Source organism: Chenopodium quinoa, unplaced genomic scaffold (assembly GCF_001683475.1).
Source record: "Chenopodium quinoa cultivar QQ74 unplaced genomic scaffold, ASM168347v1, whole genome shotgun sequence".
Lineage (NCBI taxonomy): Eukaryota > Viridiplantae > Streptophyta > Magnoliopsida > Caryophyllales > Amaranthaceae > Chenopodium > Chenopodium quinoa.
Window position 1 is genome coordinate 838,935 of NW_018744128.1, and position 26,983 is coordinate 865,917.

Below are 26,983 nucleotides of genomic sequence, written 5' to 3' on the forward strand. Positions count from 1 at the left end.
TTAGTTCTTGTGGATGATTATTCTAGATTTACATGGGTCATATTCTTACATAGTAAAGATGAAACTTTTGATATGTTTATGACTTTCTTGAAAAAGACACAAAATCAATAGGTAATCAACTTATTCATATGAGAACTGACCATGGTACGGAATTCGAAAATTCCAAGTTTGATGAATTTTGCAGAGAACAGGGAATAAGTCACAATTTCTCAGCGCCAAGAACACCACAACAAAATGGTGTGGTTGAGAGGAAGAACCGAACATTGGAAGACATGGCAAGAACAATGCTAATAGCAAGTGGGCTTCCAAGGAATTTTTGGGCAGAAGCCGTCAACACAGCATGCTATATCGTCAACCGAGCCATGCTCAGACCAATGTTGGACAAGACACCTTATGAATTGTTAAAAGGGAGAAAACCTAATATTGCTCATTTAAGAGCTTTTGGATGCAAGTGTTTTGTTCACAATAATGATAAAAGAAATCTTGGAAAATTTGATGAAAGGAGTGATGAAGCAGTCTTTTTAGGATATGCATCTAATAGTAAAGCTTATAGAGTTTACAATAAGAGGACTATGTGTGTAGAAGAAAGTATACATGTGATTTTTGATGAAACTAATAATTATGAATGTGTACAGGAATATGAAGATGGAGATTTCGAAATTGGTCTCACTCGTTCAACAGACCAAGATGAAGAATTAACTCCCAAAAAGCAGCCTGTTCGAATTACTGAAAATGCTGATAAGGAACCTACTGAAGTTCCAAACAATACTGAAGCCTCTGATCAAAATACAGAAGAAACAGAAAATACAGAAGGCGAAGCAAATGCAGAAGCAGAACACCATGAAGAAATGGAAGAAAGAGCAACTCAAAATATTGAGCCATGTTGTTTCAAGTTCCCTTTTCATCATTCTTTACTCTCTGTATCATGATCACGTAAATTATCATCATAATTTACAATCAATTTGCTCTTATTTATCTTTTTCATTTTTTATCTGTTTTTCTTCTTGTTATTTTCTTTCTTATCTTTTATTTCTATCTTATTTTTTATTCTTATCTTTTTCCTTCCTTATTTTTTCATGATCAATTTTTCTATTCCTCATAACATTCAAAAATACAAAAAGATTTTTTTTTTTTCACGTAAGATAAGGAGCTAACATATTCACTACTCCTTAACTTCCGTATTTTTATCTATCTTATTATTGTGATACGTTTGAAAGATGCAATTATTACATCCTATTAAACCCATACTACCCCTAAAACTACCCTACTACCTTACCATACAAACCGTCACTTTTTCTCACCCTTCCCAATTAAATTTTTTTCTTTAACACTCCACCTTCACCCATCAAATCAATTAAACTCCCCATAAACTTCCATAACCGGCCTCACTCTCTCTCCTCCCTATTCGCACTATTCATCTTCTCCTTCCTTTCAATTCATCCTCATAACCATGAAAACCAACCTAACCTCAACCCCGAAACAACCAAAAACCCGGAAGCCTTCCTCTGTTGGCGGCTCCCCTGAACCAGTCCCACTTGCCGTTGTTCACCCTCAAGCTTCGACAAAGAGAAAGGCTACAACCGTGAAAGGAGGTGACAGAAAGAGGCAAAGCTCTCAAAAGTCTCCATCTTGGAATTACACTCACGGTTATCACATCAATTATGACTGGTGTACGGCAAGTAAGTTCTCCGAATTCATCTCCTTAATTGATTATCAAGAATGGGTGCATTTGTTCCAAAATTGTTCTCACTATCCAATTTACCCTAAGCTTTTGTTTGAATTCAAAAATACTTTCAAACACAACAATGGTGTTTGCACGGCTACGGTCAACGATACTCACATTCATTTTGATATTGCATATTTAGGGAACTTGTTTCAAGACCCCACCTCTGGCTATAGTTCATACCTAAAACACAAGCAAATTGTGCAAATTGGGCATTATGATGAGAATAGGGTTATTAAATTTATCGGTGGAAACCCGAAAAGCAAGACTTCGCATCATAACATACTCACCCCTCTTCACAAATTATTGTTCAATTTCACATGGAGAGGCATTGTTCCTCGTTTGCAAAAACGTAGCACAGTATCCCTACTAGATGCAACCATCATCTTTTGTCTTGCTCGGAAAATAAAAATAAACTTTCCAAAGTTGATGATTGAACATTTGGCTTTCTATGCAAATAAATCTACTATTCCATATGGATCTCTCCTCACTGTGTTGTTTAAGTCTTTTGGGATTGATGTTGAAAGTGAGTCACCCACTTATATTAAACCTGAGAACATTCTCTCGGAGCAATCTTTGCTTCGCCTGAGCCTTAAACTTGAGAGTGGGACACTTACTTTCTTGACGAGAGGAAGTGAGGAGAAAAATCGTGGAAAAGGGAAAACACAGGTTGTAGAGGGAGATACAAGTGAGTCAGAAGAGGAGGAAAGTGAGTCTGAAAAAGAGGAAAATAAAGAAAAAGGAGAGGAAGAAAAAGGAGAGGAAGCAATTTCTGAGGGGGAACCTCAGGAGGCAGTTTCTGTGGAAGAAGAGGAGACTCAGAGTGAGGGGGAATCTAGCTCAGAAAGTGAGAGTCTCGACCTCCCTTATACAGGAGGACTAAGGCGGAGTAAGAGGAAAATTGTCAAACCTGCTACTTCTACTCTAAAGCCTGTGATCATTGAAGACATTAGCTCTTCTGATCACTCAGACCCTGATTTCACCCCTACACAAGTTCCTTTTGCCTCCGAGCCATCTCCTGTTCCTGCCTCTCCCACAAACCAAGCTAAACCCTCTTCCCCTCCTGTTTCACCAAAACAGACTTCTCCCTCTCCCTCCCCAGCTTTTCCTACATCACAGCCTACAGGCTTTGCTGCCTTCTCTGGAACAAATGCTTCTGTTTTTGATATTCAACAGGTGAAAGCAGAAATGGAGAAGCTGGTAAAGATGGTGTGCACAAAGCTGGAGGACATGGCAAAGCAGCTGGCTTCTCTTCAACGCCAAGTGCAGGCTGTGGCAGATGCTCAGGCAACCAGTTTTACTGGGATGGAGAACAAAGTTGATGCTGCTGAGAAGAACATACTGCACAGCACTCAGGAGATATTGGAGACGATTAACAGGGTGGCTTTTGAAGAGGTGGAGGAAGCTTCCAATGACCCCAAAACCCCAGCTGATGAACCTACTTACTCACCATAATTGCAATTTCAAACTTGTCACTTTTACTTCTTTTGTTTTTGCTTGTTCCATTCGGATTTCAGTTTGTAACTCATAACTTTTGCTACTCTTTCCTGCTTTTGATTTTCGTCTATGGGAACTTGGCTCGTATTTTTCATATGATTGTGTGTGTTTGCTGATGATTTAGTACCTAACTTATTTTTGCCTTGCATTATTTGAGCTCACTATTCCCTACGTAGTCTAGTGGGAGTATAGCAAAATGTTTTTTTCAATCTTTTGATAATGCCAAAAGGGGGAAAAAGACAAACTTCATGGCGGCTAAGGTGTTTACCAAGGAACTCACACATCGAAGGTACAAACTTTTGCTAAGTTCAGTTTTTAAAGTCTTTGTTAATTTTTCTTTTGCTCAGTTTTTTTTAAAAAAAAAAAAAAAAAAAAATAATAATAAAAAAAAAAAAAAAAAAAAAAAAAATACTTTTTAATATTTTTCTAAGTTCTTTAATTGTTTTTTTTGTTTTCATGCCTTACTTTAAATTTTTGTTGCATGCCTGGATGATTTTATTTACCTAAGTTTGTCAATGTTTGTCATCATCAAAAAGGGGGAATTTGTTGAGCCTTTTGGTTTTGATGGACAAATTGACAAACTCGACTAATGAATGTTTTGAGTCTTTGGTGAATAAAGGATTCAAGCAAAGTTCGTTCCGGAGTAGGAACTTGGATGCGGAGTAGCATTCTTTAAAAAGCCTCGTGCAAATCTCACGTTCTAGTTTTAATTGTGAGCACTCAATAATATAAAGTCGGAAAGGAACTCAATGACTTATGTTAAAGACTACTGGAATAAAAGTTAGTTTTAAAAGATAATTTCTTAAAGAAAAGATAATTTGTAAAAGTTTTAATAAAGATAATTATCGAAGATAATTATCTAGTTGTTTTAATAAATAATAAATTTATCTTTTCAAATAAAATCTTTTTAAACAAACTTTTGATAATCTTTTAAATAAAATATTTGATAAAGTTAGCAAGTGGTTTTTCTGTGAGAAAATCTTTTATACGGCTAATGGTTATCAAGTTGTTAGGATAGTGGTTTAATTAGATAAGGCTAGGAAACCTCTTCATGATCACAATCTGTCAAGATAACTCCACAAGTTGTTAGTGGGTTGTTGACATGTGGACGTGATTATGGTGGAGGTTAATGACTAAGCCTTCTCTATAAATACTCGTGCAAACTATCTCAGAAAAACATAACTCTTAAGCATAAAAATTCCAGTAGCCATCTAATAACATAAAGAGAGTTATTTTCCTTCATATATTCTTGAGTGCAATAGGTATTTGTAATCACAGATTGTATACAAGTACTTTGGGGTTGGGATTGTGAGTTTGTAAGGTGAGGTTAAGGAAGCTTCGTTGCTGAAGTCTTCTGTGAGAGTTGGGAACAAGTTCCTAATTTGGGGAACTTGTTAACGGGTTTGAATCTTCACTTGTACAGAGTTTGATTACATAGTGGAAATTTAGAAAAGCCTATATCTTCTCTCGTCATTATTTCATTTAGTTAAATTCCGCAAAAAGTTTTTAGATTTCACCTCAAATACAATTCACCCCCCCCTCTTGTATTAGCCAGTTAGACTTTCACTTGCCAATGTAATAGAATTTTCTTTAAGCTCTAATTTCGGGCTAGGGATATGGGTCATGCACTGAAACATTTACAAGGATTCAGAGGGCAGTAGTTCTCTGGAAATCATTTTATTTATTGAAAAACGTGTTAATGGTGCCATAATACTTGAGTAATGTATGTGAAACAATGATGAATCTGCATTTCCTATGTTCATACCTCTGTCAAGAAATTGGACCCAAGTTGTATCCTGTGTTTGGGCTGTCATTCTTTGGTAACAATATTTACACCATCCAACTGTGATATGCAGGTAACTTTGTCTTTTCATTTCGACCCGAGATAAAGGAGGAAAGCGGTTTTTGGAAATCTTATACAGTTGAATGGTCTGAAAACCTTAAAGGAGAAAAGGCCGTTCGTCTATCAGGCGTCATTGATAAATTAAGTTACCAAGTTCGAAAAGCTTTCTCTGCTGAATCTTGGAAGTATTCCTTTAGCACTGCTAGCTGTTTAGTGAGATCTCAAGATATTCATTTGGCTCAAATGCATTTCTTGGTTCAGAGAATTGCCAGAAATGTACCTTTTATGCAGCCTAATGGTCATCGTCAAAGTAAGACATCATCAATTTCTTTGCAGGAGCAAAAGGAGATTTTTCTTCTTCCAACAGTGCGAGTATCTAATTTACTTGAGACAGAGATTGATGTACTTCTAACTGAGACAGGTACAGTTATTTATTTTGATTGAATGTGACTTGTATGTATGTTTCCTAATCCCATTCTACCCTGTGCAGAAACTACAATTGATGGCTTAAAGAACATTAACCGGGCAACTATTCAATCCCGATCTACTGCTGATCTGTTTGCCAATCCTGCTGTTATATTCTTCAACATTACATTAGCTATGTTTAGCTATAGCTATAGCTGTAAGCCTGTGAACTGCAGTCAATGGCTCAAAAAGTTGAATAAGAAGAATGATGGTATTCAATTTCTAGATATTGATTTGGAATTTTGTGGTGGAACTTTCTTTGCTTGTTTAAGATTGGCTCGTGGGAATAGGGGCGTGCTTGAGGTAATGACGCTACAAGAACTTTGTTGCAGATGTTAGAATCTGATTATAAGTTATAAATTCGATGTTTAGCTGAAGAAGTATTACTTTACTCAATTTATGGTTAGATAAACATATGAAAAATGTTTGTGATGCAGGCCATTGTCTTTACACAATACACATTGAGAAATGACACTGATTTTCTTCTGTTCTGTGCTGCTCCACATCTGAAACCATTATCTAGGTGCTCACTATACCTTAAACTATGATATAACAGCTACCAAGCTGTTGTACATTTTATTGTGCTCCCTTGATGTAAAACATGTAAAAGTTATTTCTTATTGTATGCAGGGATGATGCTGAGAGGCATGCGATTACAAATCCTCCTCAATTTGGGACTCTTTTGCCTCCAAAATCACCCAGATCTTGGTTCATGAAGTAATATTTTCCTGATAATCTATAAGTTTATTATCTCTATCCCTCGGCCTATAAAGAGAAGTTTTGGATTATGAGAAAAGAAGAACTCTGACATGTATGTATTTCTGCTTCTCAGATCAAGTAAGCTGTGTATTCAATTGTTGGATGAAGAATCATCCAAATCAATCTTGGACTTGGAAGCCCTTTCAGGCTTTGCAGAGATAAGATTTACCAAGCTGCAAGGATCTGGGATCAAATATTTGGTCAAGTTGGGGATATCTTTGGGGCCATTAATGAGTACATTAGATGTCCCGGCACGAATGGTCTCTGTTGTTCCTCGATATATTATATCCAATGAATCAGATGAACAGATATTTGTCCGACAATGTTTCTTAGAGGTTTACCCTTAATTCATTTGCAGATATTCTTATATAAAATTTCTAATTCCATTATGGGGTTAAACTTTTTATCACTGATTTCATTTTACTCTGATTGAAGGATGACTTTGGGGAGACAGTAAGTATCAACAGTAAGCAGAAAACAGCATTTTTTTTCACGGTTAAATCCCGTGATAAGAAGGATATCTCCTTTTTCAACAAGCTTCTGCAAAAGCACAAGTTCTCAGACGACGACACATCAGTTTTTGTGCAGTTTAGTCCAAATGAAGCTGTGTGGGGATGGTCAGGTCCAGTTTGTGTGGCTTCACTTGGATGTTTTTTCCTAAAATTTAGAAGACATGCTGAATCGTCTGTGCATCAGTTGGATATTGTCCCAAATGCAGATGGCATTACTTGGGAGTATGCAGCTGTTCATGTGGTTGAGGAGGGTCCCACCTTTGTTCTGCATTTCTATATACCACCAGATACTGGTTTGCCCTATCGAATTGAAAATAACCTTCATGATGCTTCTATTACTTATTATCAGAAGGTTTTTTCCCACCTAGCCTAAAAAGTATATAGTACCACAATTTGCAAAAAAACTTGTGTCATTTACCTCTTCTGTGCTCTCCTCTAATTGCTGTAAGTTTCCAGGATACATTTCAGCCAGAAACTCTTGCTTCTGAGGCCAGTGTAAGTTATGTCTGGGATGACTTGACTCGACCACACAAGCTCATGGTCAAAGTTAATGGTAATTTCCACCCTTCTTGAGTGTAATTATAACTGGCAATGGTAGAACTTGAGCATAAATATTGAGGGGGGCGGAGCAAACCTTGAACCTCTTGCTAAATAATAAGATAACTTCCTGGTGTGGTATAACTTATTTGTACATTTATGAGAAGCATCCTTTTACTTCTTAATTATTTGAGTATAAAGTTCTGCCCCTGAAATTTAGTTAAAATGCCGCATTGGATTATTTTAATTTTTATGATATTTCTTGGCTCCCTATGCTTTCTTAGGTACTCATATGATACGTGAAATCAGCATTGATAAACTGCGCTCATGGAAATCCTTTTTTCGGGTTCAGAGACAGAGTGATCTGATGTCTCATCTAACTGGAGATACCAGCAGTTCTGACAGAAGGAGAACAAATCCCGCTCAGATGAATGGTACTGATGTGGGCAACGTGGGTTATGAAGTTTACGTTGATGGTCCAACTCGTGTTCTGCGAATTTCCCACTCACCTGGCAGACGCAAAGCTGATAATAAGTATCAGTCTTGCAAGAAGATTCAGTTGAGAATCTCTTATTTTGCCATACACTTACTTGAACCCTGCAAGCAGGTGAGTCAAAGAATGCAACTTGGTTTATGTAATATCTTGTTTTTGATGCTTAGTACTGAGATGTAGTGTAAGGTGAGGATGTAGTTATCTACGCTTTTTAACTTTTTGACACTGCCTTTCTCTTTGCTTATATTTTTTAATACAAGTCAAAAAATTTCAATTTGCTGATCATCGCGAAGTCTCTCAAAACAAAGATATAAAGACCATTTTATCAAATGTCTTTTGTGGAAGCCCCAGTTTGTCTTTGTGTGATGTGTAGAACTGTGGACATACTGTATGCTATCACATAATTATGTCCCTGATTAATTTTGTAACTTGTAGTGGATATATTAGTTTTCTCACAAAAATTATGCACTATTGGATGGTTCTTTAATAATTCCAATTTCTATTTTATTTTAATCTCTGCAAAATATTTTCAATTCAATTTAGGACCAGCCGGAGGATGTGGATCCTTATGATCTATCAAATTACACACCAATTATTATCGGGAGACTAGAGAACATTAGTATTGATTCCATCATCATTGATCAACGGAAATACAATCAGATAAGAGTACAGGTTAGTTCATATTTTCTCCCTTCTTTGATGTTGCTATATTTGATAGCTCATTCTTGAATCTTTCCTTAACTGCTGATTACTGGCCTCCTTGGACAAACAGTATGTGAAAGATGAATTGTGGATTGCTTTTATATTTTTCAGCGATGTGTTACATAACTTTTATCAACTCTTTGTTGCAGTCTATGCATTTAGATGAAAAATGGGTTGGAGCTCCATTTGCGGCCATGCTCAGAAGACATCTGACATCCAGCAATGTCACTGATGACCCTATTCTCTTTGTTGCCTTTGTCTTATTTCCTACTACCTCAAGTATTCGAGATGTCAGATACTCATCTATTATTCTGCAGGTATGAATGGGCACGCTTTGTTTTGCTTGCTACTCTGTTATTGCTTTCCTGAGTACTAATATAGTTAGCATGTAGTAGACCTTATTATACTTATATTTTATTTATTTATGCATGCAATTTGATGAGTATAGATCTAATTGCTCCTTTAATAACAGCCAATTGATCTAAATCTTGACGAGGAGACATTGATGAAAGTTGTTCCATTTTGGAGAACATCTCTCAGCTCAAATACTCAAAGTCAACAATATTACTTTGATCATTTTGAGATCCACCCAATAAAGGTCAGTGGGGTTTCTTGGCCTTTCCGAATAACTGATCTTAATTATAGCTTCTATTTGGATCTGGAACTTACTTATTCTATGTTGTTGAGATCACGGCAAGCTTTCTCCCAGAGGATTCATATTCAAATTACAGCTCAGGACAAGAGGCACTGAGGTCTCTGTTGCATAGTGTCATTAAGGTAAACGAGTGTGATTTCATCATGAGCTTATTGATTGTTTATTTTACTCCGTTCATTTATTATCTTAATCTTTCATGATCATTAACTAATTTTGTGATCTCAATAGATCCCGGCCATTAAGAATCTAGAGGTAGAACTCAATGGTATCTTTGTTACTCATGCTTTAGTTACAACTCGTGAGCTACTTTTAAGATGTGCACAACATTATTCATGGTAAGTGTGCCTGTTTTGCTGCATCCTTCTTCTGAATTTCTCTTCTCCTTATAAGTTGCTTATTCTTGTATAAAATGATGGCTTTTAGGTATGGCATGCGGGCTATCTATATTGCAAAGGGAAGCCCACTGCTCCCACCAGCTTTCGCATCAGTCTTTGATGATTTGGCATCCTCCTCACTGGATGTATTCTTTGATCCTTCCAGTAACTTGTTTAATGTTCGAGGCCTCACTCTAGGTAAGACATTATAGCCAACTTTTTCCCCCTCTTCAATTTTTCGACCTGTAGATGCACTACTCCTCTTGCTTAGACCATTACATGGTATATTGGTACTAACTAGATTCTTATGTAATGGACCAATCATTATTCAACACACACGCACTAAGCATTAGATGAACAGCATACACACTAACCTTACGTGAACATATTACCTGATTACCTCCCTTCAGTTTCTTCCTTTGTTTTTCTCTTTTGAAGGACTATTTCCCACTAAGCCTTGAGTGAACAGGTTACCTGATGTCATGATCACCTCCCCTCAGCTCCTTCCTTTTTATTCAGAAAAAAAGTGTGTGTGTGGGGGGTGGGGTGGGGGGGGGGGGGGGGGGGGGGGGGGGGGGGGGGGGGAAGGGGAGGTGTTATCTACTTTTTTTAAACTCGAAACCCCTCAGGATTTTTTCTTACATCCTTTCTCTGTAGTTTCTGGTTGCCTCCTTTTGACATTTCTGAATATTGTGCTGTATATAGTGGTCACATTCATCTCTAATGACTTTGTCACTGTAATGTTTTTCCTGTTTCCTATAATCCTAATTGATTCCAAAACAAGCCTAACGTCTGCATCATTAGGCCGTGAACTTCACCTTATTGACTGACACTCTAAATCCTTGGAGTAAATTAGTATTGTGACCGAAATTGTATTTTCCTTGAGTTCAAGTGATATTCTTGTCACCCAAAGCCATAATATGCTCATGCAATAGTAAAAGTGATCAATGTGTATATCTATCCTTTTGCCTTGAATCATCCCTCTTAGATATCTAAAACAATATACTAATTTCCTTTCATATTTTTTTGAAAGCCAAATTTTAATTGCAAGTCTATGACATTCCTCTTGTGAGTCTTTTCACTAAAAAATTTCCCCTTGCTATATTTTACCCCCTCCGTCCCCTAATACAAAGCCTCTTTTGGTTTTTGCGCGGGAATTAAGAAAGTTGTAAATTCTTTAAAAGTAATGATTAAAAGTACATATGTGCATGTGGGGTTAGAGAGAGATAGAGAGAAAGAAAAAGTAGTTTGGAATAATTGAAGAGATAGAGAGAGAAAGTGTTGGAAATTGATGTTAAAAGTACAAAAAAGTAAAGGAAAAAAGATAACTTATCAAAAAGAGGGTAATAATGTCAAAAAATACAACCTTTAAATAGAAAGAGGCATTGTATTTTGGTTTACCCAAAAAGGAAATGAGGCTTTGTATTAGGGGACGGAAGGAGTACTTATTTCAATAGAAGGCGCGCGTGTGTGTGTGTGTGTGTGGTGTGGACTCCTTCCATCCTTTATGCTCCATACAGCTTTACATATATTTTGGCCAACTTATTAAGAAGCCTAACTTTCGGTATCTTTTTCCTTTGATGCTCATGTCAAGTCTTTTCTGATAAAAGAGTTTAAGATGGGACTGGAGGGATGTAAATGTTGATTATTTAACCCAAAAAATTTGTGCAAACTCGTTAGTTTACTGAAAAAAGTGTAAAAGACATGAGTAATATTTATTGAGTAATGGAGTACTATGCTGAATTTGACTTTCTCTTCCAGGGTAAGAATTATAGACTTAATCCCCCCCCCCCCTCCCCCTGGCTCCCCCAATGATGTTTTTGCTGATTTATTAGTTTTTGGGACAGGGACGTTTAAGTTAATCAGAAAGTGCATTGAAGATAAAGGTTTTTACGGAACAAAGCGATATTTTGGTGATCTTAGCAAAACTGTAAGTCTTCTGTCTACCACCTTTCACTATGACATGTGCAGTTTCTCATTATGCGGTGTTTTGCAGTTGAGAAATGCAGGATCCAATATACTTTTTGCTGCAGTGACTGAAGTATCAGACTCTGTACTCAAGGGTGCAGAAAGCAGTGGTTTTAATGGCATGGTATTTTAGCCTAAGCTTTTGCATACTGCATTACTGCCACTTTGATTCATCCTTTATTTGGCTAAGATAACCAACTTATACTGCTTGACCCATTTCCTCATCTTACATATAGGTGACAGGTTTTCATCATGGAATACTGAGGTTAGCCATGGAACCATCGTTATTGGGAACAGCATTCTTAGAAGGAGGCCCTGATAGAAGAATCAAGCTTGATAGAAGTCCTGGGATCGATGAGGTAAATCTCAGTCTGCAGAATTTTGATGACAATTCTTGGCCTCTTTTTCATGCCTGTTAAATTGTGAATGTGACCCACTGTACCATAATCCATGCCAAATCATGTATCAGGAGAGAATCAAATGAGGTGTAGGAGGATGTAGAATCTTGTTTTTATTCTAGTTCTGCTTGCATTGGAATGGAAATGAAGGCCATGCTATTTTTCCAAGATCAAAGCTTGTTTCTTCCATAGGCCAGTAGGCCACTGACATTAGCTCTTGTTATGCAGTTATATGTTGAAGGATATCTGCAGGCTATGTTGGATACAATATATAAGCAGGAATATTTGAGGGTTAGAGTCATTGATGATCAGGTACTTATGTTTAGTTGTATTTGGTGATATAGTTGAATGGATTTTGACAGCTTATCATAATATGAGAGGAACAACTGAGGGGGAGTGTATACTAGTATTAGCTAGGTGCTATATACGAAGTCTATGTATCTTTAATATGCTTTAGTGAGCTCACTGGATACTTGTGTTCAGTGAAGTAAATATTTATATCAATGATCCTGAAATATTTGACAAGACAGTATTCACTTTTTCTCATCTAAGCTCTAATTCCTGTAATTTATCAAACACACTTTAGTCTTTGTTAATTTCAAATTCTTAACCATTAGGGGTAGGTAGGCTGCTTATGATCTTCCATACCCTGACTACGTGGAGTGCTTTCTGGGTTACTTGGAAATGCAAATAGAACAAATGGATTTATGATATGTCCAGTACATTGTGTATCAGTTAAAATATTAACTGGACTTAACCATCCTATCATACTGTTCATAAGTTTAGTTCAGGATATGTAGGTGTTTCAAGTTATTTGATTGAGCTAAATGTTTCTTCTGGTGATATAGCATTTTGAGATATATACATTATTCTTGGCAGGTTATTCTTAAAAATCTACCCCCAAACAGTTCACTTATTGATGAGATCATGGAAAGGGTGAAGGACTTCCTTGCTAGCAAGTCCTTGTTAAAGGGAAACTTTTCAACCAGGTCCCGCCCTCTAAGGCACCTTCGAGGAGAGAACGTAAGTGTCACTGTAACTCTTAACTTTAGTTTTCTTATTTAGAAAGATGCAAAAGTTGAATGATAATTGACATATGAAACCTGATTATGGTATTAGTTTTTCCTATTACTCAGTGGGTATTAAATTTTGCCAGCCCCTGGGACCGTTGCAAGTCATTTGCAACTTTGTATTAACTCCTAACTCAAGAAATCTTTCTTCTTTTTTTTTTTTTTTTTTTTTTTTTTTTTTTCGGGGTTATGTTGGGAGAAGCAGAGTATGTGCAAAACCTCAACTCATTATTGATATACTAGTAAATGTTTTAAGAGATTGGTTCCTGGAACTTCTTAAATACTAGTATAAATTTATTATAGAACAATGTTTGAACGAAAATAACATTATGTTAATGCAGGAATGGAGAATTGGGCCAACTGTTCTAACTCTGTGTGAGCATCTGTTTGTGAGTTTTGCAATCCGTATGCTGAGAAAGCAAACAGACCATGCCATGGGAAAACTTAAGTTGAAGAGAAAATGGGTGCATAGTCGCAAAGAGAGTGAATCATCTACTGGTGCCATTGCCACCTCTAAGGAACCCAAGGGGAAGTTTATTTGGAGATGGGGAATTGGGAAGTTTGTCTTATCAGCTTTGGTGGCTTATATTGATGGACGATTGTGTCGCTGTATACCAAATCCTGTCGCAAGAAGGATCGTAAGTGGTTTTTTATTGAGTTTCCTTGATAGCAGTAACAACTCTAAATGATTGATAAACTTGTACAGTTTCATTTGGAGATAGTGCAGGGGTTCAGGTCTTACTAGTTTTAGTCCCACTTGTGCAGTGCTTGAAGGATATTTGTACAATGTACGTACATCAGTTTTGTTCCCTTGAGATAGCATGTAAATGAATTAGCCCATAACAAATATCAAAATAATATAGAGGGATATTCGACCATTTAACATTTTTTATACAAATCTCTCTTTTTTTTACTCAAATTTTATTACTAAGGTTTATGTTTGTGCGAATTCAGAATGATTTGTTCCAAGTTGTTATTAACTGCAAACGATCCTTGATTCTAGTACCATAATTTCAAATTTGTTAGGCATGGTACATTGTAACATTCTGAAAACAATGCAATATTTATGTGAAGAAAATAGCTTACAAATCTGTCCACACACACAAAAAACTTACAATAATATACTATAATACCGAGTATAAAATGTTGATATACTTAAAATGTACACTTATTCAAATCTATTTACTATTATTAAAACAGAATAGGTTGACGTCACCAATGCCTACATGTCGCTCTCTCAATAAAAAATTTCCCGTCTAAATGCAAGGATGATATTTTTTTTTTTTTTTTTTTTTTTGTGTGGAGCTATCATATTTAACATTTTTGAAAGTTAACTATTGGAAGCTTCTACAATTTTACATAGCATACTAATGACCTCATACATTGAAATATGTATTAGGTGACGTTGAACCGATACTATATCATAATTTTGATGAAAATCTAATATTTTTAAATTGCTCTTTTTTTTTTGTACAAGGTGCATAAATCTTATCTAGGTTTTATATAAGTCGTGCATCGCACAGGTTCTTACCTAGTTGAATAACAATTAAAATAGTAATAGTTGTTCTACTCATTGTTCTTTCCATCTTGACCAATTTTGTATCACAAACAAATTCTAAATGAGAAAACATGTTGAGTAGTGTGAGTATTGAGTATTGTGATTGTGTGAAAGTAAAATTTAATGTCGATTAAGTGAATAACGAGAAGTGTGATTGTGTGAAGGTAAAAATTTTGCAATTACAAGAAAACATAAAAAATATTAGTATAAGTGTTGGACCTCGATCAACCAACTTCACTCCACTTTAGTATTATATAATCCGCTTTATGCCTAGCTTGCACGGAAATTGTTTTTAAACACCTTTTAAAAAAGCCTCATACTAATGAAGTGTGCTATCACTTATAAGGAAATCTTCTCCTCATTCTTTTTACTTCCTCCGTTAATGGTTATTTGCAACAAGTGTACCTTTTGCGGAGGCCAAGGCAAAACTTTTAAAGCATGATTATAGAAAATTAAGGGTATATGGTTAAGTATTAATCTAACCCAAAAAAAAAAAAAACAAATTCAGCTAAAATTAAAATAATAACCCACCACCACTAGCACCACCCTACAGCATCGAAACCACCACCACCACCCAGCAGCACCGAAACCACCACCACCACCCAGCGGCACCGAAACAACCCAGCAACCACAAAACCACCGCCGCAAACACCTCACCCACGAAACCACCCGCTACCGCACCCACGATACCACCAACCCACCACCCATCGCACCCACGATCCCACCACCCATGATCTGCACCACGAACCCAAGAACCCACCACCATCACAGGAACCCAATTCAAACCCAGAAAATCGAAGTTTTTAATTTATTCAGTTAAAATTGGACATTAAATTGAAAAAAATTCACAGTCCAAAAAATAGCAATTAAAACAATGAAACCCACAAATCTGAAAGAAGATGAACGAAAATGAAGAAATTGGTGGTTCAACCACCACCACCACCACACGCCACACGCCACACAGGATGATAGGAAGAAGAACGAAAATGAACGAAAATGAACGAATTGGTGGTTCAAGATGATGATGATGATAGGAAGAAGATGAAGATCGAAGAAGATGGTGGGGAGATGAAGATGGAGGAGAGAGATGGTGGGGAGATCTGATTTTTTGGGAAAAAAAGTTAGATAACTAAGTTAGATTAGGGTTATAATAATTTGTAATTATGTGTTAATATTTTTTTAATGAGAGTATTTTAGTCATTTTACCATAAAAAAGTTACTATATTAGGAAAGAAATAGTTTTGTTGCGAATAATAGGTAGCACCTACTTTTAGTAAATGTTGTAGATAACCGTTAACGGAGGAAGTATGTAGAACTTGGATTGCCTAACCCAACAATAAGAATTGTGTAAGTATCAATAATCCCAAAATGAAATAGGTCTCTTGTTCGTTTAGGATAAGGATTGTTTGGGGGATTAGGGTGGGGATTGAACCCTTCTCACCTAGTCACCCCTTGTTCCAAAACCAATACGGAGTATCACAATTCATAGAGGTGCGAGTATTAAAGGGGAAAAGATAGAGTCAAGAGTAAAAAATATTGTTTCATATTGATGTTAATATTGAGGATGATTAACTAGCCTATTAGGCTGGCTAAAGTCTTAAAAATGGCACTCAAGACCTGAAATTAAATCCTGCCTACATCATTTGTCCTTGCGTCTCTCTCTACAAAAATAATAATAATTATAATGATTATAATAGAATATTGACTGAATTTACAAACTCTACATTAATCATCTATTGTGTACATTAGTTTAAATATAATTTTGTGATTTTTTGTTAAATTCTTCTCAATATGTATTTTAAAAACATCAACTTTTAATTTTATTTACAATTTTATAACACAATTAAAAATATTAATGCTCAAAATTTTACAGTACTCGTAACATATAAGGTGAAAGTTAGGAAGGAAATTTAAATTTAAACCACACCAAACAAGGGAAACACTATTCATGCTTATCCAATTCACCAATTGCAAATCATTTTCTCATTTTTTGGATAAAGTTTGACAAAAGATGAAGTGAGATTGGCGTTGTGGCAAGTGATTGATGGTACACCTTGCTTCCTCAGTTTTTGCAAAACCAGCTACCTTTCACTTTCAAAAACCGCCTCAAAATCTTTAAACAAACATTAAAATACCCCCAGATTTTTATAACCTCTAACCCACGGTTGCAGACAAAACCACAGGCACCTTGTTATTACATACTTTACTATATATAACAATACATTTCTCCTCAAATAAATATCTTAAAAACCCTTAAAACATTTTATGATTTGATCTCATCTTCAATATTAAAGCTCTGAAAAATATACATACAAAGCTAGAGTTTTAGGATGTCTGTTAAGGAACAGCCTTTGATGGAATCAGAAACTCAAAACTTGAGGTTTTATGAGGAGAGGGATGAGGCTAATGAAGCTGAAAAGAAACCACCTGTATCAACCCAGCTATACCTCAGATCGCCGAAACCATTAGACAGAGATGTCATTCTTGCTCGTATCCAACGTCGAAAATGCGTGAACAAGGTGAAGAACACCTTGCATTCCTTGCTCAGCTTGAATGGTTCAACTACACCTGCATCCATGACTCAGGATCAGATGTGGGTTGACCTTGGAGATAACTTTACTTGTCCATGATTTTCATTTCCAGCTGCGTCTGCTGGTGTTAACTTTCAGGGGTTCTGTATTCAATTGTTCAGAGTAGTTCTGATAATTTGTACATAGTTACTATTGTAATTCATCATAGTGAATTTTCTACCCAGATTTCCTTTGGCAGGAAATAGAGCAAAAGTTGCTAATTTTGATGTATTTCTTTTTAATCTATATTATTATATGTTTACATGTACTGGCAACAGAAATGTTACTTGTTTTAAACAATCTAAAATTCCTGATAGTGTCACTTTCTCTAAAAGACAATGAGTCGGCTGTCACCTAGTAGCAACCAATCTTGGCCCCTTTAGCAAGTGGAAAGACAAATTTAGCCCTCTTAACAAATATCCAAATCTGGGCTTTCAATCCCTCCACCCTTTTTAGGATGGTTCATTATGTTAGAGAAGTTTAATGAACATGCAAATTAACCTCATTTAATAGCAAATTAACATGTTAAATACACAGTAGTTTAACAAAGTGCTGCAACTTCTGCAGCCTGTCTACTGAAACTCATGAACTTGATTCCAGATGACAGTCTCGTCTTCTGGATCTCAAATTAAACTTGCAAAGTTTACCATGATATTTTGTTTACATGGGCGCCTTAAGAAGTCTATTAGAATCAGATTATCAGAAAAAGTTGTATAAAAAATTTTCAGATCAATCTATAATGCTTTTGGCATTGATTTAGAATCAAATATGAAGGATAGTATTACATATTAACATGGAGAAAATTTAATGCTAGTAAGGCTTTTCAAGCTAGCATTTCATCTTTTGACTCACATCTCAATCCAAACTCGAGAGGTAATCAATTGTAATAAAAAGACTGGAAAGAACTACAACCACCTTCAATTGTTCACCTCTCACTTACTGGCTATGAGCCTAAGCAACAACAACAACAAAAATAAGAAATATGAGTTTACTTCAGCAATCCAGAGGAAGAGAGGAGACGCAAAGCTTGCTTTGAATTGGTCAAGACTGCAGCAGACCTAGGAACCTGCTTTTTCCTTTTCTCCAAGAACTCCAAGGAGTTCTGCACACAAAGTGAAGGTGGTAGCTCCTTCAGAATAACAGTCTCTACCCTGGAAGGTAGATCACAAGAAAAAGTCATAAAATTGTAGATTTGTATTACACATTGAGACAATGAATGGATTCAACCAAATCCATCAGCATTTAAAATGGATTCAAAAGTCAGGCAGGCTCGTCACTCCCTATGAAATGCTCTCAAGATTTGCCAATATGGACAGACTTTACAAAAATTAGAAGCATCATACCCTGATGGTTTGCTTCGTTTCTTCTTTGGTTTTAGTTTTTTCCCCTCTTTCTCATCCTCGGAATCTGATATAAATACTTGCCTGCAAATTACACCAGTAATCACTGCCCAATTAGACAATACCTAAAGGGAAAATAGAATAATCCATGGAATAAAGTAAAATATTTGCAAAAAATGATGAGGATGATTGAAGAACATACTTCTCACGAGCAGCAAGTAAGTTGACAATGTCAACTGGAAGCATCCCTGTGTTTACTTGGGATTGCTTACTTGTATCAGGTTCATCTTCATCTTCAACCATTTCAACATCATCATCAGATGCTTCAACTTTTGACTTTTGACGTGGAGTTAGCCTTTCAGCCAATTTCTTTCGACGTTCTTTCCCTTCGTGACGAGCCCTAAATGAAAGACAAATTCAAACCACAAAAATCAAACAAGTACAAACCTAACACAGTGCAAGAATGCACAAATTTTGCCAAAGAGTAATAATCTCCTGTTTCTCCACTTTACATCCAAAAAGTAATATGAAAACCCCAAGGCAATCGTGTACACTACAAAAATCAGAATCATTATCTACAAGTTTGATCCAACATCCAACACTAACTTAAGACTTCAACAAGCAATTTACAGAAACTGACAAGAATAGTAAAATGCTGATCAATCCAGAATCTTAATGAAGAGACATTCTATCTCTGTTTCCAAAATTTTGCAATCAAACCAGAGTTGATAATCGATACATAGCAAGCAATAACACTTCCTGAATCGGTTTCAAAGAATACGAAACTTCAATGTTTAATCGACAAGTTCATAAAACACAAGAACATCAAACCACAGTTGATACTTAATTCATAGCCTGCATTAACAATCCTAAATCGGATTCAAACACACGAAACTTTGATTGAACAGCTCATAAAACACTAGAGCACCAAACCACAGTCTACACTCAATACATAGCTACCAATACCACCTCCAAAGTCGGTTTCAAACAACACGAAAGCTTCGATTGACATGCTCATCATTAAAAACCAGAGCACTAAACACAATTGATACTCACATTCACATACTAAAAATCTATACAAATCACAGAAACATCACGTCAATATCAATATCATATCAAAAACAAAAAAATAAAAGATAATCATTGTGCAATTGACAACAATCGAAATTAAGCAAAAATGAAGGGAGGAAAGAGAGAGAGCGAGAAAAAACCTGGCTTTACTCAATCGAAGAGCTTTTCTAATCTCTTCATCTTGTTGAATTCCCTGCATAATCAAATCACTCAAAAATTCAAAATTAATTTCTGTAAATTGCATAATCAGAAATAGATAGGAGAGAGAAAGAGACCTGTTGAGCACTGACTTCTTCAGGAGCATCGGAATCGTCGTCTTCTCTACTAGACATGGTTGAAAACTTTGAGCTCAAACCCAGAAACCTAACTTCCCTCGGAATTGCAGGGTTTAGGGTTTTCAAATGGAAATGGAAGTTGGCGACTGTGTTTAACGACGTCGTGTAGGATTGTGTAATTTCTGGGTTATATTCTAGTTGTTGTGTCTGGGTTATTGTTTGGGCTTTGCTTTAATGTCTTGGTGGGTTCAGCAGATTGGGCCCACGGGCTCTACTGCTAGAGATGTCAAAACCACACCCGAACCGACCCGATTTGAAACCGATCCAAAACATATCCGATTTAGATTTTGATTCGCGTGAACACAATAAATTAGCATTACTCAGCTTTCAAAATTGACCCGACCCAACCCGATCTGATCATCCGAATTGACACCTTTATCTACTGTTTTGGGAGAATTTGTAGGAATAAAAAAACATTTGGACTTTGGAGAAGTTCATTTGTGGAATATGCTTGTTAAAGTCTAATATGGAGTACTCTCTCCATGTTTTTTAAGATGCAGTATTAAACAAATTATAAAAGAAAGATAGTGGAATTTATAATTTATTAAAAAGTTATGAATGTGAGAAGAAATGTATTAAAAATTTACTATCTCTATTAATAATTATTATGTGCAAATTTGCAATTTTTTTTATACCTCACATATAATATCCCTAAGTTGCACATAATATTAACGGAGGTAGTAGTAGTCAGTGGTGGATCCAGGATTTGAGGGATGGGGGTACAAAAATAAGTTTGATAAAAAAATAATAATAATAAAAAAAAAAACCTGCAAAATAATAGGTGGAGTTTATCATTTTTTCCAACTAAATTTAGATTTATTAATCCATTTCACTATTGTATTAGTATTTTCATGTACGATACACCCTAATACCCTATTCTCTGGCAACAAGGCTTATAAATGAGTAAATAAATATGTTTGTGGAAAAAAAAGAGATTATTAAGAGACATGTTATTTGTGACAACAGGTCTCTTTGATAAAAAAAAATAGTACTAACCTGTCATTGAACAAAACATAACACCTAAGAGACCAGTTATTTCACTACAAGAAAAATGTCTTTTCGTAGCGATTTTACATTCGTTACAATATGCACGTATGTTTGTGAAATAGTAGTGGAATCCGTATTAGTTTACAATCAACATAGTAAACCCATATGAAATCGAGACGAAAAACATAATAATATTTATTCACCATTTTTATGCACATTTCTAAAATTATGGAAAAGCGTATCGTTTACAATCGCCAGTAAAACCCAAAAATCGATACAAAAAACCTTTTTTACACTAGATTTTAAAATTTTGTTTGACAAAGAGAACATAAAATATGTCATAGCTTTTTGGATAAACATTTAATATTAAATCTTGAGGTTGCATGTTCGAATCTTGTATAAATCATATGTATGGTTTTTTTTTTTTTTTTTTTTTTTTTTTTTTGTAGAAAATGAGTTCAACATTTGTAGCGATTATAATAGCTATACAATAATCACCATGATCGAATGTTGTTTTCCGTATTGATTAATAAGGACAGCCCCAGCGAAAGCGAAAACACTACTAAAGGCTATGGCAACGACGGATATTGTATCGAATAACCATTCGTTAGGATTTTTTTTTGTAGCAATTACAATTAATATGAAATGTTAAAATAATCGCTATGAAAAGGTATTTTTCTTGTAGTGTTTAGATAAGTGGTCCCTTTGAATTAAACAGCGGAGTATGTGTGGAGGATTAGGGAAGTAGAGGTGGAGATTGCACTGAACAAGATAAAGCCTAGGGGTGAAATGATAGGGATTAAAACCGAAAACCGAATCGATCAAATCACCGAATTAACAATTTGGTTTGATTTTTTTGGAAATTCGGCTTGGATCAATTTGGGATTTAAAAAAAATATGGATTGCGGATCAATTTCGGTTTTGGGCTTCCGAAAACCGAATTTCCAAATCGAATTTATATAAAGCCCAATATCCCAGCCCATATTTCCCTTCATATATAAATCAAAATCCTAATTTCTTTACCCTCTTTTCCCTTCTAGCCTTCCTCACCCTTTCCCTTAGTTTCTTAGGTTTTCCCCCTTTCTCAGAATTCTCACGCAACCACCGGCCCTCCCTCACGACCTCACCACCGATCCTCCCCCACGGCCTCACCAGTTAGGCAGTCACCACCGCTCGTTTCGCCTCACCACCACTCATTTCGCCTCACCACCGCTCCCACAGCTTGTTTTTGGCCTTACCACCGCTCCCACCGCTTTGTTTCTTTGGCCTTACCACACAACTCATCTCTCACGACTCGTTTTTAAGTAATGTTGATGATGAATCTGAAATCGTTGATGAGCATAACATTTGAATTTATTTATTTATTTTTTTAAAAAAAAATTTGTATGTCTTTTAATGTTAATATTAGTGGGAAAATTTAAACCTTGTAATACAGTAATAGTTGATAAATAATATAATATAGTTTTACAGTTATTTGTCAATTTAATTTGTGTATGTTATTTTCTCTTTTAATTATTTAGTTTGCTTAGGTTTTTTTTTTTTTTTTTTTTTTTTTTTTTTTTTTTTTTTTTTAATATGAGGTGAAAAATTTGGATTATGGATCGGTTTCGGTTTGCTTATAAAAAATTCGGTTTGGTTTGGGCCGAATTCTATTTCAGTTTGGATTCGGATTGAAAATTTTGAAACCGAATTATTTCGGCTTGGGCCATAATCCAAACCAAACACCAAACTTTCACCCCTAATGAAGCCAAAGAAAGCGCTTGGTCCTGATGGTATACCGATAGACGTGTGGAGGTGTTTGGGTAAGATTGGTATTGATTGGTTAACAAACCTCTTTAACAAGATATGGAGGACTACAAGGATTCTACAAGTTTGGAGGAAGAGCACCTTGGTCCCGGTCTATAAAAACAAAGGAGACGCCCAAGATTGTTCTAACTATCGAGGGATTAAGCTTATGAGCTACACTATGAAGTTGGGGGAAAGAGTGATTGAACATAGGTTGATGGCATGCACTAGCATTTCAGATAACCAATTTGGTTTTATGCCCGGGAAATCTACTATGGAAGCAATTCATTTTATAAGACAAATGATGGAGTTTTATAGGGCAAAGAAGAAAGATCTTATAGTTTTTATTGATTTGGAGAAGGCATATGACAAGGTGCGTGCCAAGAGAGGTACTTTGGTGGGCAATGTTGAAGAAAGGTATCCTGCGAAGGTACGTGGAACTGGTTAAGGATATGTATCAGGATGTGTCAACGAATGTGAGGACATGTGGAGGGTTGGAAAAATATTTTTCTATTACAATTAGATTGCATCAAGGGTCTACTTTAAGCCCTTTTCTTTTTGCAACGGTTCTAAATGAAGTAACTAGACCAATTCAAGATGAGGTTCCATGGTGTATGCGGTTTGCGGATGATATCGTTTTAGTGGATGAAACTAAAGATGGGGTTAATTTCAAGTTGGAGCAATGGAAGCAAAGGTTGAAATCTAGAGGGTTTAAGTTAAGTCGGAGTAAGACTAAATATTTGGTATGCCGAGGTACTTAGAGGGGGACAAACAATGATGTGGTAAGTTTGGATGGAAAAGACTTGACCATGAGTGAAGGTTTTAAATATCTTGGGTTGATCATCTCGAAAAATGGGGACATTGATCAAGACATGGGTCACAGGATTAAGTCAGGGTCGCTTAAATGGAGAGCGGCTACGGGAGTGTTATGTGAGCCGAAGCATTCCCTTACAGTCGAAGGGAAAATTCTACATGACTGCCATTAGACTAGTATTGCTCTATGGTACAAAGTGTTGGGCTTCTAAGAAGGAGCACATTAAAAAGATGGAGGTTATAGAAATGCGCATGTTAAGGTGGATATGTGGGAACACTTTAAGAGATAGAATCAGAAATGAGGTTATCCGCAAGAAAGTAGGTGTGACAGGCATTGCAGACAAATTAAGGGAAAATCGTTTGCGTTTGTTTGGGCATGTAAGACAGAGACCCGAGGGTGCACCGGTACGAAGAGTGGAAGGGTGGGACCATGGAGGGGTAAAACGAGGGAGAGGGAGACTGAAAATGACTTAGTTGGAAGGAGTTAGGAAGGATATGAAGTATATGGACTTGCATGAGGGTGAGGTATTGGATCGTATGGGATGGAGGAGGAAGATTTTTGTGGACGACCACACAGAATAATCATTTTTGGTTTATGTAGCCGACCCCATTTATGGTATTAAGGCTTTGATTGATTGATTGGTAGGTAGGTTTATCTACATGACTGTACCTAAGAGACCGGTTAATAGAAAAAACATCTTCGCACTTTTTTTTTTTGCCGGAACAGGAGTACCCCCCTAGACCCGCCAATGGTAGTAGTGGGTTTCGGTGATGACCACGAGAGGAGAGATATATAATATTAAAATGTATCTTTTTGCCAAAAAAAAAAACTATAAACTTAAAAAAATATTGCCATATTTGGTAATGCTAACACTTGAAAAAACACGAAGGGAGTACTATGTATTTTAGACCAGACCCAATCCATTCCGACCTAAAAGTGACCTGATTCAAAATTTGTTTTTTATATACACAATAATTTAGCATATATCAAACTTAAATTGGACAACCTAACCCGACTTAGCAAAATTTGACTCAATTACTTGAATTGACACTTTTTTCGCTTTAAATTATTTAAATATGTTTTCTCTTCACTAAGGCCCTGTTCACTTCACCTTAAAATATCAGTAAAAATAATTTCAGTTTAGTGAAAATAAGTTCAATTCAGCAAAAGTAATTTCAGTTTAGTAAAAATTAGTAACTTTAAAGAAGAAATTTAATAGAAAATCAGTAAAAATAATTTCAGTTCAGTAAAATTAATTTCAGTTCAGCAAAAATAATTTCAGTTTAGTAAAAATAATTCCAGTTCAGCAAAAATAAGGTGAAGTGAACGGGGCCTAATTCGGGGCAATTAGTTACTCCGTATCATATTTTTTTTTTAAAAAAAATGTTTTCTCTTCACTAATAAACATACATATAGATAATAGAATAAATAAAATTGTTTGCTTGACTATATATATAAACAGAATAACCAAGCCAAGCTTGTTTTAGCGGAAAGGAGAGTACCTTCCAACCATGAGGTTGGAGGTTCAATCCCCACTAGTGTCAATTTGGGGGAGTGAGATTCCCTTACCTGCCCCTCACTCTCCCAAATTGTCTAACCTGCTAACCCAGGTTGGATTGATTTGTGAGGGATTCCAATTCGATAGGACCCTTCATCTTACCAACCAAAAAAAAAAAAAAAAAAAAAAAAACATACATAATAACTTCTAACAGGATTTAATACTAATTATGCAAGACGTCTTCAACAAAACGAATCAACTCATAATTAGATGATCCTCCATCTTTCAAAGCCTTCCTACTAAAATCACTAATCTCTCGCACTCTCTCTATTATTTCTTCATCCATATTCATCAGCCTTTTCACCTCATTTTCTACCTCCTCAGCAGTCACTAAATAATTTCCCTTTCCTATCATAAAATTCAGCCGATAATTTATACTAATCTCCACGGCCAATCCTAACTCCTTTACCAGTTCAAATGCATTCAATTGTTGATCCGCGCACATCGGCCATGTAGCCATTGTGACCCCGAACCATAGACTTTCTAATATCGAGTTCCACCCACAGTGTGTCACGAAACCTCCGATGGCTCTATGAGCCAAGATTTGGACTTGTGGAGCCCACTTAATTATTTTTCCTCGATGGGCCATTCGGTCCACGAAGCCTTCAGGCAAGGCCTCGATAAGGCTGTAACAATCGAACTCCCTAGATTAACCTTTGGAGCCGATCGTGGTTACGACCACAAGAATCGAAACCCAGATCGATCTAGGCCGTTGGCTATCTCCGTCACCTGATCTACATCGAAGCCTCCCATGCTTCCGAAGCATAGAAACACGACCGAGGATAAAGGTTGCTCATCTAGCCACTCCATGACCAAGTCTTGGTCCTGAACTTCGTGTTGGCTCCTTCCATCGAGTGATAAAATAGGCCCCACAGGATCTTGCTCTTGCTCTGATCAATCAAAACTCGAATCACATACGATTCAAGCTCCATAAATGTATTGACGAGAATACCCTTCGATTGTCTAAACATCCTAGGCATATCAATAATTATTTTATGCCTCTCACTACCTTTATCGACAGTACCAAACCAAGGCAACGCTTTAACCGGAACTCGGTTCTTGAACTCGGGTACATCTAACTCGGCATCGGATCAACAAACTCGGTAAAAATTATATCAACTCCCTCATAATCATAAAGAGATTGAGCATGAAGGAACACGCTTAAGAGATTAGCCCCCGAGGTGAAGTAAACATAAGAAGGAACATCAAGTTCACTAGCAACATCCATCATCGAGACATACATCATATCGAGGACAAAGGCAGCCGGTTTCGTACCTTGATCCTCGACCGCCTTCTTGACAAGCGGCTTTTGTAGCTCGATGATGGTGCTCAAGAAGTTGGGGGAGGGAGGATCATTATTAGGTACCACGACAGGTGGAAATGTGTAGAAAGTGATTCGGTTTGGGTCGGTTTCGAGGGATTGAGACTCTATATAAGCATCGATGGCTTTCGAGGTAATAATGAAAGGGGAGTGAAGGATTACGAGTAGGATTGAAATGTGTTGGTCTCGTTGGACAAGAAGCTTGGCGAACTCAACGGTTGAGGGTAAATGGCCCATTGCTGGGGTTGGAACCATTACTATTAGCTTCGTTTTTGACATTTTTTTGGAATTTTCTTTTTGATGAAAAGTAATCCGAATTAAGATATATATATATATATATATATATATATATATATATATATATAGATAGATAGATACACTAGTACATTATATTATTAATATGGTTCATGATTTGGTCTTGGATTAGCTTGTCAACAAAAACGTTGAATTAATAAACCCCCTGCAAATCAAGGTAATTGTGAAAAATTATACATGTTTTGCGTGCCAAATAAGTTATGATCTACAAATGATGAATAATGTCCATACTCATAGTTACAGGACAAATGTGACTGTGATAGAAATTGCGATTAATGTGGGACTCAAGCTGACTTAATATCACATGAAGACAAAGAAATTTTGGTTGAGATT

At 36.2% G+C, this 26,983-nt stretch overlaps 3 protein-coding genes and 1 pseudogene across 4 annotated transcripts in view; 2 read left to right on the forward strand and 2 right to left on the reverse strand.

Annotated features, from left to right (window-relative positions):
- The window catches only part of LOC110692715, a 33,005-nt gene extending 19,085 nt beyond the window's left edge, over positions 1-13,920 (forward strand). For both annotated transcript variants that reach the window (XM_021869758.1, XM_021869760.1), the window contains exons 13-32: positions 5,077-5,484; positions 5,554-5,831; positions 5,966-6,051; positions 6,159-6,245; positions 6,361-6,622; positions 6,723-7,151; positions 7,256-7,352; positions 7,621-7,943; positions 8,373-8,501; positions 8,681-8,848; positions 9,004-9,129; positions 9,219-9,308; positions 9,415-9,521; positions 9,610-9,758; positions 11,408-11,490; positions 11,557-11,652; positions 11,765-11,887; positions 12,155-12,238; positions 12,806-12,949; positions 13,338-13,920. In XM_021869758.1, coding sequence (XP_021725450.1) covers positions 5,077-5,484; positions 5,554-5,831; positions 5,966-6,051; positions 6,159-6,245; positions 6,361-6,622; positions 6,723-7,151; positions 7,256-7,352; positions 7,621-7,943; positions 8,373-8,501; positions 8,681-8,848; positions 9,004-9,129; positions 9,219-9,308; positions 9,415-9,521; positions 9,610-9,758; positions 11,408-11,490; positions 11,557-11,652; positions 11,765-11,887; positions 12,155-12,238; positions 12,806-12,949; positions 13,338-13,685 — 3,617 coding nt within the window. In that variant the 3' untranslated portion in view covers positions 13,686-13,920. The remainder of the gene's footprint in view (positions 1-5,076; positions 5,485-5,553; positions 5,832-5,965; positions 6,052-6,158; positions 6,246-6,360; positions 6,623-6,722; positions 7,152-7,255; positions 7,353-7,620; positions 7,944-8,372; positions 8,502-8,680; positions 8,849-9,003; positions 9,130-9,218; positions 9,309-9,414; positions 9,522-9,609; positions 9,759-11,407; positions 11,491-11,556; positions 11,653-11,764; positions 11,888-12,154; positions 12,239-12,805; positions 12,950-13,337) is intronic.
- Positions 13,921-17,849: 3,929 nt separating this feature from the next.
- On the reverse strand, positions 17,850-20,001 carry LOC110692716. Its single transcript, XM_021869761.1, has 5 exons — positions 19,811-20,001; positions 19,676-19,728; positions 18,667-18,864; positions 18,468-18,548; positions 17,850-18,275 (listed from the first exon to the last, which is right to left on the reverse strand). The coding sequence occupies exons 1-5, from the start codon at positions 19,865-19,867 to the stop codon at positions 18,113-18,115; spliced, it is 552 nt and encodes a 183-aa protein (XP_021725453.1). The 5' UTR covers positions 19,868-20,001; the 3' UTR covers positions 17,850-18,112.
- A 3,493-nt stretch (positions 20,002-23,494) lies between these two features.
- Positions 23,495-23,929, forward strand: LOC110692850. The gene has a single exon (XM_021869932.1). It carries the CDS (start codon positions 23,495-23,497, stop codon positions 23,927-23,929), a length of 435 nt encoding a protein of 144 aa, XP_021725624.1.
- Positions 23,930-24,798: 869 nt separating this feature from the next.
- LOC110692717 lies at positions 24,799-26,658 on the reverse strand (annotated as a pseudogene).
- Positions 26,659-26,983: the final 325 nt, after the last annotated feature.